The sequence below is a fragment of the Chrysochloris asiatica genome, unplaced genomic scaffold (assembly GCF_000296735.1).
Source record: "Chrysochloris asiatica unplaced genomic scaffold, ChrAsi1.0 scaffold00067, whole genome shotgun sequence".
In the NCBI taxonomy this organism is placed as follows: Eukaryota; Metazoa; Chordata; class Mammalia; order Afrosoricida; family Chrysochloridae; genus Chrysochloris; species Chrysochloris asiatica.
This window is the reverse complement of record NW_006408585.1, coordinates 12075114-12090387: the sequence shown is the minus strand read 5'-3', so window position 1 is coordinate 12090387 and position 15274 is coordinate 12075114. Positions and strand designations below refer to the sequence as shown.

Sequence of the window (15274 nt, the reverse complement as noted above, 5' to 3'; positions counted from 1 at the left end):
TGGAAAGTCACAGCCTGGAAATTATGACTCTGGAAAACTTTAAACAAACCCTCCCTTGATTTTTGGAGCCTTCTCTCTATTTTCTCATCTCCTGGTTTGAGAATCGCAGCCTATATGCCTGTGGGGTTTTGTAGTTTGATGTTTGCACCTGGCTTGAGAAACCAAGTAGAGTTTCTGGGGCCACAGGTTGTATGAGGAATTCCAGGCTATGCTTGTCTTTCTGGGAGAAAGCACTTAGACGTTTTTACTGTTAAACACATCTAAAGAATTTTCCAAGCCCCAAGAAGGAAGGAAGAGTCAGAATTGATGCCTACTGGTTCTGACAGTTCTTCTATTAGTGAGCATACTTCAGGTCACAGAGGTAGGATCGGACAACCCCGCTGAGGAGTATTGTATATTCAAAGCAGCAAGGACGTAACTCAATTCCAATGAAACCCAAGTTGGATGAAGCAATGAGAAGGCTATTCATTATGACCAATCTTTATAGAATCTGGCCTCGCCTTCTGGGGAAATGTGTCTTAGGTTTCAAGCATGTGGAATGGCCTGCTTTGGCAATGTGGCCTTAGCTCAGAAAATATGATAAGGATGCAGCCGTCTCAGATAGCTCAAAAACTTGTCAACCTAGCCCTCCTTAAAGCCCCTGGTGTCCTCATTCATAGCTGTTGAATTTCTTCACTTCAGCTCCTTTTAGAGAGACTCCACTTGAAAAAAGCTGAGACTTTTACCTTGGGACTTTTCTCTTCCTTTTCCACAGGGGATCCCCTTAGGTTCATTTCCATGTTTTCCTCAGGCAGTTGGTGACTAGAGTCATTTTGAAGGGGGCTCCTTTAATCTAAGACAATAGATACCTGGAGGTGGAATTTCAGTGCTGTGGTATGTATGACAGGTCAATAAGCTTCCTCGGAACCTCCATAGCTATCAAGGTACCAAACACACCCCAGGACTTTGTCACGCTAGAGTGTCATGGCCTATTTATTTGTCTTCCCACTATACTGAATTTAGGGACAGTATCTTTTCTTACTTGGTCCCTGGCACTAGTATAGTGTCTGGCATGCAGGATTAATGAATTAGTGACTGAGTGAGGGAATCTAAAAGGATCAGGGTCCCCCTTAGATCACATATCACAGTTGATATTTACCTAAACCTCACCTAGAAGCCAAACTTATATGAAAATTCTGTAACAGGTTAAATTTGATGGCGGCAAAAAAGCTCACTAAATACCATACATAGCTCCCCTTCTACACACACACACACACACACACACACACACAACACTTGTCATTGTGCATGCTCTTTCAGTGGCACTGCTCCACCTACCTCATTACTGAATCACTAGTCCTGGCTACTCAGTAGCTGCTCCCATCCTGGTTCCATTCTTCTGCCTTCCCTGGTGTGTCTTTAGATATAATTTAGATATGAATAGACTGTCCCTCAAAGATTCCACTGGCAAAAATGTAAAAGAATCTTATATCAAGAACACAAGGGATCTTGGGCATGATGGAGTGGGAGAAGAATCAGAGAAGTGCTCTGACCGCAGATGATCTTCGGAGGTAAAGGTATAGATATCCCTGCCCCCTTTTTCTGTTCTTTGGTCTCTCGCTGTCTGCACACCTCCACTCTGGTGACTAGACGGGGTGCCTGAGCTAGTGGACACCCTCCCATCCCTCAGAGGGTTCTACTTTGCATGTGCAGAAGATCTGCTCAGCAAAGCGTTTTGGGTCCAGAATTGCAGAAGTGAGAGGAGTCACTGACAACTGCTTAAAATGGAACAGTCTCCCAGAATGGTTCGAGCCGGCTAAGAAAACGGCATTAAAGTCATACTCATTTTTCCTACAGATTCTTTTTTTGCCTTTTCTTTTTATGCGATTATAGATTGCAGTACCAAATCTATTTTTTGTTTTAGTGGGATTTTTTCGCTGTTGTTTTGTGTTTTTTCTGGTCCCCCTTTCACCTTCAGGGAACTATTTCTCTTCCTACAGCACCCAAGAAGAGATGGCAATTGTGGTCATATAGCCAAACTGCAATCACACCTTGTAAAAATCCTACCATACAGGCAAGAACCAATACCAGCTGCCATATACCACATAGACAGTCAACACCTGCTATAGTTTCTCTGAGTTGAACAACAGAAAAGTGAAAAGGGAAGCCCATTTTCTGATCACATCTACCCTGAAGACAATCAGAAACATCAATAAAACATCAACATACATTCATTTAATTATTGAAAACCTAATTATCAGAGATGCCCAAGAAACAATTGACTATTTCTGTACATGTCCACAAACAGGGTAGAGTAAATAACACAAATGAGCTGGAATTAAACCTAGACTTCCCACTGGATGGAGGGAAGATCTTGGAATTGCCTGAGAATTCAGGAGATTGATACATAAGTGCATCCAAAGTCTCCAAAAGGGTTTGAGAAAAATAAGGAAGAAGTCAGAAAAGCACTGCAGGAAAAATCAAATAAGATACAGCTGGAAGACAAATCTACCAATACTGCTTAGATAGAAGAGCAAGCACAAAAAAGGATAAACAAATCTGAAGAAAGTCTAAGATATATGTTGGACAACATGAAGAGGAATAACTTAAGAATTACTGATATTCCAGAACAGAAAGAATCACATACGTCCACAGAGCAGATAGTCAAAGACCTTCTTGAAGAAAGTTTCCCTAACATCCTGAAAGACAAGATGCTCAACGAACCCCAGGAAGGACAGACACCCCCACCCCTCAAAAAAAAATCACCAAGACATAATAATCTAGCACTCCCAAATCAAAGACAAAGAGAGAATCCTGAAAGCAGCTAGGGAAAAGAAGTGTTACAACCAAAAGCAAACAAAGCAGATTAAGCTCTGATCTCTCAGCAGAAACAATGCAGGCAAGCAGGCAATGGGGAGACATATATAAAACCCTGAAAGAAATAAACTGCCAACCAACTACCCAGCAGAGCTGTCAATCAAATACAAAGGTGTAATAAAAATATTCCCAGATAAACAGAAGCTAAGGGATTTTGCCAAAACCAACCCTGTGCTTCAAAACAGCCTAAAGGGAGCTCTTGGACGGAGAACCAACAAAAACAGACAACAATCAGAGATTGACATATGGGGCAGCACCACCAGGAACTCAGTAGTCAGATGTAAGATTCCAGAATAGGACAAAACTGTAAGAATGAATTTGGAGGATCTGAATGGTCAGTTTATGATCAAAACAATTACAATGTGCAAGAAGGTAAAAACATGGAAACCGAGATCCAGGTGGTGAGGAAGTTAGGTAGACTGCAGGATAAAATATACTGTTCTGAATGGAGGAAAAAGTTAATAGAATATAGGGTAACCTCAAAGAAAATTAATACTTCATAACATACCAAGAAAACGAATATCCAAGAAGAACATGGAAACATTAAAACTATGAATAAATGGACAAGAAAGAACACAAAATACATTAACTCAGCTCGGGAAGGCATGCAGAACAAAGAAACCAGCAGCACCATAAAAAGCAAACTTAATGACAGCAATTAATCTATACCGATTGATAATTACACTGAATGTCAACAAATTAAATTCACCAGTTAAGAGACAGACAGTGGCAGAATGGACAAGAAAACAAGATCCTTCAATATGCTGTCTGCAAGAAACATATCTTAAGAACATACCTTACACACAACTTAAAAAATAGACTAAAGGTTAAAGGATGGAAAAAACAACAACTACAACAACAACAAAAAAGCTAATTGCAATAAAAAGAGAACAGGAGAGGCAATACTAATGTCTGATAAAATAAAATTTAAGGAAATAACCAGCATAATAGATAAAGATGGACATATCTCATGATTAAAGGGGCAATTGAACAAGATGGCATAACCATAATAAATATCTACGTTCCCAGTGAAAGAGCTCCAAAACATATAAAGTGAATTCTAATAGAGTTGAAGAAAGAGACAAATCTACAATAATAGTGGGAGATTTTAATATACCACTTTCGAAAAAAGATAGAACAACCAGAAAGTACCTCGACAAAGACACAAAGAAACTAAACAACACAATCAGCCAACTTGACCTCATAAATGTGTACAGAGTATTCAACCCAACAACAGCACAATACACATTCTTATCCAGTGCACAAGGTACATTCTCCAGAATACACCATGTGTTAGGCCACAAAACAAGCCTCCATACATTTATCAAAATACTTCTCAGACCCAATGCTATCAAATTAGAAATCAACAATAGGAAGACCAAGGAAATATAGTCAAATACATGGAAACTAAATAACACCCAGTTTAAAAGCTACTGGGTGGTAGAAAAAATAAAATGTGAATTCACAAAGTTCCTAAATCAAATGAGAATAAAAACATAACATACCAAAATATTTGGGACAAAGCAAAAGCAGTGCTGAGAGGATAATTTATTGCAGTAAATGCACACATTCAGAAAGAACCAAAATCAACACATTAACACAACATCTCCAACAACTAGAAACAGACCAGCAAAGTAAACCTATAGTCAGCAGCAGAAAAAAAAAAAAAAGCTTAGAGCAGAAATAAATGAGATATAAAACAGAAAAACTATAGAAAGAATCAACAGGACCAAGGAGCTGGTTTTTTGAAAGGATTAATAAAATTGACAAACCATTGCCAAACCTAACAAAAGAAAAGAGGAAAAAGACACAACACATATAAGAATCACCTAAGTGATGTCACAACAGAACTAATAGAAAGAAAAATGATAATAACAACATTTTATGAAGAGTTGTACTCCAACAAACTTAAAAATCTAGAGGACATGGATGCATTTTTAGAAAAGCAGGACCTACCTAAACTTACACAGAGTGATATAGAAAATGTGAACAGATCTGTAACAAAAGAAGAAATTGATCAAATCATCAGAAAATTCCCCAACCAAACAAAGTTCAGGTCCAGATGGCTTTACTGGTGAGTTTTACCAAATATTCAGGAACAGTTGTTACCAATTCTACTCAAATTATTCCAGAATACAAAAGAGAATGAAGATCTCCTAATACATTTTATGAAGCAAGCATAGCCCTCATACCAAAACCTAGGAAGGACATCACTAAGAAAAAAAATTATAGGCCAAGATCTCTCATGAACATTGATGTAAAAATTCACAACAATATCCTAACCAACAGAATTCAAAGAAATCAAAAAAATAATCATTGTGACCAAGTGTGATTCATATCATGCATGCAAGGATGGTTCAATATTAGAAAAACAATCAATGTAATCCACCATATAAATTTTTAAAAAAAGAAACATGATCAGACCAATTGATGCATAAAAGACATTTGATAAAATCCAACATCCATTCCTGATAAAAACACTTGATAAAGTAGGAATTCAAGGGAAATTCCTAAACATAATTACGACCATATAGACAAAGCCAACAGCTAACATCACTCTCAATGGAGAGAAACTGAAAGCCTTCTGTTTGTGAAGAGGAATCAGACAAGGATGTACTTTATCACCACTCCTCTTCAATACTGTGTTGGAAGTCTTAGTCAGAGCTATAAGGCATGGTGAAGGACTTTGCGCCTGATCAACAGAATGGCATTGCAACTATCCCAAATGACACTGAATGGGCTGGCTTGAGCTTCTGATCTCCAGGGAAAGCTTGGGTCTTTGTTACATTTGGAGACCCTCCCTCCCCTGAAATTCCAGGTTTCAGGAAAATCTCCATACCCCTGCCCAAATCTCCATACCACCCCACCCCACCCCCATTGTAAACTCACCAGAACTGTACCCAGACCACACGGCCTATAAATACCCTAGTCTGTAAGGGAACAGACGGGCTCTTGGTCTCCTTTGGTGACATACGAGTACCCCCTCTCAGGATTACTCTCAATAAACCTGACTGCTGTTGAAGCCAAAACTCTTTCTTTCCTTCTTTTTCCTACATTTTGGCGCCCAACGTGGGGCCCGGGAGAGTTAGCCGAAGCTCACCGGCAGAAGCTAGACTGGCGAATCCTTAGAAGTGAGACTAACTTTTCATTCTGAGACATCTCAGAGTTGTGAGCAAACCAAGTCCAATTGAGGAGACTTGGCCAGGGTTACTCTCCGGTAGCCTCTAAAGGGACTTGCAGCGTTTCACAACTTTGGTCGCCTGTCTGGGCACTTGTCTCCCTTTTCTCATTCCTAACTTCTTGGCTCCAGCAAAACACAGGACCACGTTCCAGACCAGCTCTGCAACCATCCACCACCGGCTGATTCCTCCCTAGTCGTTCCCACAGGGAAGGTAAGTTGGTCTCCGGAGGTTTTCTCTAAGGTACCTAGCCTCCTCCGGACCCGAGACATAAGGCCTCAGCAGGCCTCTCTTATATATGTCTCAGGGGCCCGCCATGTGAACAATACAGGGGATGCTCTGGTTGCTCTTTTGGCTCTCCCTTCTGTCTCCGGCCTCGATATTTCTCTCCTCTGGACGCCCTGTAGAGAAACATCGTGTACCCTGGCCACCGCTTCTTACCTCTCCCTTTAGTTTTGGGAACTCATATCTCAAAACAGAAAAGAGAGCCTCTTGGTCAATTTCAAAAAAATTTCATTTACAATCTGAAATTATTAAACCGAAACACCTCTTTATGCTTTGACAAGCTTATATTATGGAATTCTCAGAGATCTAGAGAAATTCCTCCAATGGAACAGAAAGTGGTCGGAGGTCCTTCCTCTTTGTCTAAGCCTTTCCTATCAACCACCATAACTCTCTTAAATGTGTATTTTCCTTATGTTTTAAATTCTCCATTCCCACCACTTGTTGTTGTTGTCAGGCGCCATCGAGTCAGAACCAACTCATAGCGACCCCATGCACAGCAGAACGAAACAATGTCCGATCCTGGGCCAACCTCACTACCGCTGCCACACTTGACGCCATCAATGATGCCACCTGGCCAATCCATCTCGTTAGGGGTCTTCCTCTTTTTCTCTGACCCTCCACCTTACCCAGCATGACATCCTTCTCCAGCGACTGTTTCCTCTGGACAATATGTCCAATGTATGAGAGACGAAGCTTAGCCATCCTGGCCTCCAAGGAGAACTCTGGCTGCACTTCTTCCAAAATAGATCTATTGGTTCTTTTGGCAGTCCATGGCACTTTCAGTATTCTCCTCCAACACCACAACTCAAAGGCATCAATTCTTCTACGATCTTCCTTATTCACTGTCCAGCTTTCACATCCATATGAGGCTATTGAAAACACCATGGCCTGGTTCCCACCAGTTAGCCTCATCTAAATTCCACCCTGTGGCAAGGCCTCACAAAGGCCTTTAAATGACCTTTAAAATAGGGACAAATTTAAGGGCCCTAATACAAGGCACAGAGTCCTAGTGTGGCGCTGTGGGTTAATGCGCCAGACTGAAAAAGCCATTTGAACTGCAAGGTCGATGGTTCAAACTCACCAGCTGTTCCTTGGAAACCCTATACAGGGTCACTATGGGTCGGAATTGACTCGATGGCACTTCACAACAACAACAAATATAAGGCACACACACTACCAAATGTGAAAATTATACAAACAAAACACAAAATAGTTGATTGAAACATACTAAAAATTAGAAACTTATGTGCATCAAAGGATTTCACCAAAAGAGTAAAAAGAGAGCCCACAGAAAGGGAAAAAATCTTTTGTAATGACCTATCAGACAAGGGACTAATTTCTAAAATCTATAGAAAACTACAACACCTCTACAAGAAAAGGACAAATAACCCAATTGAAAAACGGGCACAGGACATGAACAGACACTTCACCAAGGAAAGCATTCAGGCAGCCAACAAACATATAAAGAAATGTTCATGATCATTAGCCATTGTTGTTGTTGTTGAGTCCCACTGAGTCGATTCAGATCCATAGCGACCCTGTATAGGGTTTCCAAGGAGCAGCTTGTGAGCTTGAACCCTGACCTTGCAGTTTAAACAGCTTTGCATTCTTGCACATTAACCGACAGTGCCACACCAGGACTCCATTGTTGTTGTTGTTAAGTGCCATCAAGTCAGTTCCAACCCATAGCGACCCTGTATTGGGTTTCCAAGGAGCAGTTGGTGAGTTTGAACCACCGACCTTGCAGTTCAAACGGCTTTGCAGTCTGCTGCATTAACCCACAGCGCCACACCAGGACTCCAGGACTCCAGAACTCCATTAGAGAGATGCAAATCAAAACAACAATGAGATATCATCTCATACCAGCAGTAACAGTGAAGTTAAAAAACACAAAAACAGGACAATATATGATGGCGAGGATGTGGAGAGACTGGTACCCTCCCTACATTGCTGGTGGGAACGCAAAACGGTCCAACCACTCTGGAAAACAATATGGCATGTTCTCAGAAAGTTGGAGATAGAAATACCATATGGCACTTCCTTAGAAAGTTGGAGACAGAAATACTGTTGGAAATAGAATTACCATATGATCTAGCAATTATACCCACAAGAAATACAAGCCATAACACGAGTAGATATATGCACACCAATGTTCATAGTAGCACTATTCATAATAGCAAAAAGATGGAGACAGTCTAAGTGCTCATCAGTAGAAGAATGGATTTGGTACATACACACAATGGATATTATGCTATCTTGACAAATAACAAGGAAGTTGCAAGCCACCATACAACATGAATGAACCTTGAAGACATTATGATGAGTGAAATTAGTTAGTCACAAAAGGTCAAATCCTGCATAAGACCATTATTGTAAAAGCTTAAGAAAAGATACTGAGTAAAAGGGAGTGGGGAGGAAGGGGATGGGGATGGTAGAGTACAGGATAGGGAATAGACACATAATAGTTTGGGTGTTGGGAAAAGCAATACACAAGAAGGGGGAGAGGAATGAAGAACAAGTAGATAGGGGAACACAGAGGCAGGTTTGCATGGGGTAAATGGGACAGAGGTTAATAGTAATATATGCTTAACCTTGGAAAAACAGGGCTCTGTGATACAGGGGTAGAGGCATAGACAGAATGGGTTAAAGTGGGGAAACAATGCTTGACTGTCTAATAAATATTGGTTTCCCTTGCCTACTAATGTAAAATGGACACTTGAGTGGGAAAGAAAGGAGTATTGGGAAACATAATTATAGAGAGCTTGTAAGCCCATCTTCAGCCTGTAACTGATTGGAATACCTAAAAGGGGTTCTAGAACTTGCCCAGTGAAATAGCCTTCTTGCAGAACTTTTGTAGTCTATAGGACCTTAGGTGGAATCCTGAGCCTCATCTAGAGCCTTCTGAGGTGGGACATTCCCACTTGAAAGGACAAGCAGACCAGTCTGGAATAGCTAGAGAAGTCGGAGATATTTCTTGAAAGAAAGGCCAGCAGGAAAAATTCAAAACAAAAATGGCAGTGATTGGCTTACAAGTTTTCAAGACTGAGTTTAGTTTAAGAGTGTGTGGGCAAGCTAGAATCACCACTGAATAGTTTTCCTTTTGTCTAGACGGGTTTGGTAAAAGGAGGTGGGGATACGATTCTTATGATTCAACAGTAATTGTTATCATCACTAATGTGACTGTCACAACTGTAAAGGTAGAAGTTTTGTAACAAAAAGAGGGGAGTAGTTAATCTTATGTTTCAGAAACAGAGAACCCTAGGACCATCAAGGGAGAAGAGCATGAGTGGAATGTGAGACCATATCCAGAGAAGCAGTGACACCAGAGATGGAGACAGAGATGAGGGCATGGAAACAGAGCAGCTGAGGACTCTAGACTTGTGGAAAGAGAAAGGTTGTGTGCTGACAGCCATGTGCTGGTAGCCAGGAGGCAGGCTTGCAGAATGTGTCCTTTGGTAGTTTAAATGATTATATATTCCTGAGTGTTTTTGTGTACATCCCCCCACCAAAAAAAACAACAGCAAAAACAAAAAACAGAGGTAATAGAAGCAGATACTGTTGAATAATGATGCACAGAGATTGTAATCATTGCAATGAAATGATGAATGTTTACATGAGGAAACATTAGTTTCCCCATGTAAACTATCACTCATTTCATAATAAAAACTTAAAAATATCAGTTGTTTTTAAATAAAATCTGCAAGAAAAAGAACACCAGGTCCTTTTTATGACAAGTCACATAGTGTCTATACTTTGCTAAGATACCCCATAATAATGAGTCCTGGTATGGCACTATAGGATAAGCACTAGACTATAAGGTCAGTTTGAACCACAGGGCAGTGGTTCAAACCCACCAGTTGCTCCTCGGAACCTGTATACAGGATCTCTATGAATCAGACCTGACTTAAAGGTACTTAACAACAAGAGCCCATAGTAAAGGACCAAAACAACTTGGGAAACTAGGCACCCAGAAGAGAGATTAATATTAAAATGGTGTCCAAGGTTTAGATTCTCTCAGCTTTCATCTGCACTATCTTGCACATTTCTGCAACTTGTATGTTTGGGGAGATGCTAAATCAACCATGCCAGGGAGCAGGACCTCCAAGGTCTAATGCATCTCCAGTGACTGAGCACCCCTTCTTTAGGCAGGAAAGCTCATCAACACTGTGTTGTCCCAACTGAAGATGGATTATCTCATGAGCTTAAGCGGAGACTAAAAGAGTTCATTACTTGCTGACAATAAGTTATACACCTATAAAAAGGTGTACAGGTTAAAGTTGTGGATAGATGTGTTTACAACAACAAAAAAAGAAAGAATCGCCATTGAGGCTGATTATGTACAGCCCAAAACCTCCTGGGATTTGGTTGCTTGGTTTGGAGGTCTTAGTTTCATGGAAAATTCCAGTTCATTAGCTTAGTAATATGTTTAATACTCACGCTGTACTCCCTAGCTCAATGTGTAATGCTTAGGGTCTTAAAAACTTGCAAGTGGCCATCCAAGATACAGCAATTGTTCTTTATTCACCAAGAACAACAGAAAAGGGAGAGGATATGAAACCCATGGCTAATTGTCTCCATGAACAACTTCCTCTTTTGCCATGAGACCAGAAGAACTAAATAGTACACCTTGAGGCTTTATGCTCCTGTAAAGATTTACAGCCTCAGAAACCCTGTACAGGGTCCCTATGAGTCGGAACCCACTGCATGCCACATGACAACAACAGCAACCATGAATGAATAGTTTGATCAAACATTCTATGCAGATATCCTGATCAAAATGTGGGACAGCAGAACAGAACTTTAAATTCTCATTCAGTCCAGACTTCCTGGAGCCATGAAGGTTGGATAAACCCCTAGAACGAAGACCCTGAGGTAATCTTTATCAACATAAAAAACTATTCCCTTAAATCTTCTTAAAGCCAAACAATAGTTTAACAACTAGTCAAGAAGGTCACCCTTGGGCATTATGCTGTTTTAAGAATGATCTATGTGGGAATCAAGGAGTCTTGATGTGGCAAAAGGTTGGCTTGAACTTTAAGGTCAGCGATCCAAACTCCACCGCTCCTTGGAGACCCTATACAGGGTCACTGTGATTTGGAACCAACTCTACAGCACTTTGGAGTCCTGGTGTGGCACTGTGGTCTAATGCATCAGAATGCAAAGTCGTTTGAACTGCAAGGTCGGTGGTTCAAGCTCACCAGCTGCTCCTTGGAAACCCTATACAGGGTTGCTATGGGTCGGAATCGACTCGATGGCACTTAACAACAACTATGGCACTTAATAAAAACAACAACTACAGCATTTAACAACCACACTTGTGTGGGATCAAAGCGACAACAGTAACTAAAAGAAAAGGAGGGCGAGAATGGTTGCACAATTCAAAGAACGTCACCCAATGGAACATGTGGACACTGCTGAATTGGTGGATAGTTTGTTGTGGATATTCTCAACAAAATTATATACTTAAAAAGAGTTAAGGACTATAAAGCAGTTGGAACAACTCCAAGTTTGACGCCATCTTAAATTTTCCTTCCCATCTAGTTAGAAAAGAAATTGAACTTCTAGCAATGCCTCTGCTATAAGAATAGTAGCTGCAGATAACTGATGTACATTTTGTCTTGCTTTGCTAACATCCACATTGTATCAGTTAGTATGCTTCTAATTGCCAATCGCAGAGACTCCAAATCAAACCAATATGAAAAATACGGGCAATTATCTTATATGACAGGATGACAAAGGGTAGGATGAGCTCCAGGGTTAGTTGAATCAGCAATTCAGCAACTCCTTCAAGGGTCCACGTTCAGTTCATCTCACTACGCTCTTGGGTTGCCGGGTGTGAGATGACTATAGCAGTTGCAGTCCTCACATCCAGATCTAAAATCCAGAGGGAAATGAGAATTCCTCTTCATGCTGTCTCTTTTAGGAGAGAGGGAATAGTTCCTAAAACCCTCCTGGCCCCATCAGACTTCATTATGTCATAGCTCATTATCTAAAATATGTTCACCTGTTAAAATAGTTTAAATTATGCACCAATAACGATTTCAGTGGAATAACAAAGTAAAGGGTTATGTCATGGGTCATGCAAAGTCTGTCATGAGTCCAGAGACATCCCAGGGTGCTACTAACAACAACTACCTCTATGAGTGCAATCCTGGTGTGGTGATGTAAGCTAAGCAATGGACTGATAATGCCAAAATTGGTGGTTCAAACCTATTCAAACCCTAGATAGAGTCACTATGAGTCAGAGCTGACTGGATGGCACTTAACTTTCACCCTGTATGAGTTGGCTCAGAAATCTTTTATATCAAAATTGTGTTCCTCAACTACCGAGGCAGAGGATCTTGCACAACCATTCAATGCTTAACCTCAGAGAGATACTTGTCACTTTTGATGATGGCCCCATTCATTTATAAGCAGATGGGGAATTGTAATTTTCCTCATGTGCTTGGAAGGACAGTACAATCAGATATGGGAGTGTTTGACGACCTTCACCACCATGGCCAATCCTTACCAATCAGTCGCAGGAGTAGTGGTGGGAGGGCAGGTGACTAAGCAAATTAATCTGATCTTCAAAAGTGAAATTGATGTTGGAGAATAAACCATAAATCAATTTTGTGTGGTTAGAAAAGTAGTAAGACAACAAATATAAACCTTTTAGATTCTTGGACTATGACACAGAAAAAAAGAGTAATCTATCCTGTACTGCTCGTCTACTGATTATCAAAACTTTGATTTGACATCAGGGGGGAAAAAAAGAGGGAGAATGACCATTCCAGGCATCCACATTAGCAATTTCACCTAAGTATGCTAGCACCTTTCTCTTGAAAATCTTTTCTGACTAGACAATTTTAATTTGGAGATACTTTGTACATCAGAACTTATTTGCATATAACAGTAGGTCCAGAAAATGCCTCTAAATTCTACAGAGCAATTTCTAAATAGAGATTGGAAAACCCTCTTCACAGACAGAGGAAACTCAGTCCTGGATACAAAGAAGCTAGTTGTCATATTTTGGAAGCTTGTTATTGCAACAAAGCCAAACAGACCACTATAAAGGGATTTTTCATGCCTTCTCAATTTTTCAAAGTGGGAGCTTGCCTCATCTCTACCTGTTTATTCAGTGATACCAAAAATCCATCTAGTGACCAAGTCATCCAAATCACATGGAGGTCTTTAAAACCATGTCCCCTCCCCCGGTACACACCCAAAGTAAATAAATAAATATAAACAGAAGAGATTCCAAGCCTGAAATTTGGTTTCTGTGGCTAAGTATGTGGCTCAGGGATCTGCAATTTTTAAAATCCTTTCAAGTGCTGCCAAGTTTTACATCACAGCTGTCTGACAACAGGTAAAGGGCCACCTCCTGACAGCTTTTTTTTTTCACCTGATGATCAGTTTACTTAACAAATGGCCATTCTCATTAGTTTGTTAAAGCTACATGGTAATGTTTATTTAGCCTAAAAGAATGATAAATCCAGTTTGCAGTCACTTTATTGTGTCCAAGATTAGTTATTTTGTGTATTGACACTTTTTTGATGAGCTTGATGAAGATGTTTCTAAAGGAAGTGTAGACACTTCGCTGATTTGACTCCTTGTAGAATGACTTTTTATTGAATGAATTTAAATGTAACTACCATGATGCATTGTAATGGACAAATCTGCTGAAAAAGACCCCTTTAAAGTGCGGAAGAACAAAGCTGTCACTTTGAGGACTAAGGTGCACCTGTCCCTGATGTTAAATGCTGTCAAGTCAGTTCTGACTCATGGGAACCCTGTACAGGATTTCTGAGGAATGGCTGGTAGGTTTGAACCTCAACCTTGTGGTTAGCAATGCAGTGCTTATCCTAAAGAACCACACGAGGTATTTTCAATGGTCTCATAAGGGGTGTGAAAGTTGGACCATGAATAAGGAGACCAGAGAAGAATTGTTGCATTTTAGTTATGGTGTTGGTGAAGAATACTGAAACTACCATGGACTTCCAGAACAAATCATCTTGGAAGCAGTACTGCTAGCATGCCCTGGGAGCATTGGTAAGACTTGTCTCATATACCTGTGATATGCCATCAGGAGGGACCAGCCCCTGGAAAAGGACATTTTGCTTGGTAAAGTAGAGGGGCATCAAAAAAGAGGAAAGCCCTTAGTGAGATGGATTGACACAGGCTACAACAACGGGCTCAGACATACTGGGAGGAGGGTGCAGGACCGGCAGTGGTTTGTTCTAATGTGTATAATAGCATTACTGTGAAGAGGAGTCAACCTGAAGACACCTGAATCCTGGTGTGGTACTGTGGGCTAATGCACTGGACTGCAAAGTTGGTTTGAGCTGGAAGATTGGTAGTTCAAGCTCACCAGTTACTCCTTGGAAACCCTATACAGGGTCACTATGGGTCGGAACTGACTTGACAACTTGACAGCATTTAACAACAACAGAAAAGATCATCCTTCATATTGTTTTCTCGTACTATAAGAAGTATTTGTTTAAAAAAAGAAAAAGTATTTGTTTGCCCGTTACAAAGCACTGGAAAATAGTTTGCTTATACTCTCTGTGCCTCAGTTTCTTTATTCATCTGTAAAATGGGGACATCTAGCTCAAAAGGCTAGTGTAGTCGGTAGAGCATGAGACTCTTAATATCAGGGTCGTGGGTTCGAGCCCCACATTGGGCGCTACTAATTTATTTGGCACTCTGGTAGTGTAGTGGTTACGAATTGGGCTGCTAATCTCACGGTCAGCAGTTCGAAACTAACACCTGTTCCATGGAAGAAAGATGAGGCTTTCTGCTCCCTTAAAGATTTACAGCCTCAGAAACCCTGTACAGGGTTGCTATGAGTCGGAACCAACTCCACGGCACATAACAACAACAACATCTCAAAAGGTTGTTAGAGAGAACAAACAAGATGGCGGATCTGGTGGACGTATAGCAGAGAGCTCCGCCAACAACAATACAGAATACCC

At 40.7% G+C, this 15274-nt stretch overlaps 1 protein-coding gene across 1 annotated transcript in view; it reads left to right on the top strand.

Annotated features, from left to right (window-relative positions):
• Positions 1-1497: 1497 nt before the first annotated feature.
• LOC102822577 (mitochondrial import receptor subunit TOM22 homolog) overlaps positions 1498-15274 on the top strand; it is a 66414-nt gene continuing 52637 nt past the window's right edge. The window contains exons 1-2 of the mRNA XM_006864642.1: positions 1498-1550; positions 6167-6248. Coding sequence (XP_006864704.1) covers positions 1498-1550; positions 6167-6248 — 135 coding nt within the window. The remainder of the gene's footprint in view (positions 1551-6166; positions 6249-15274) is intronic.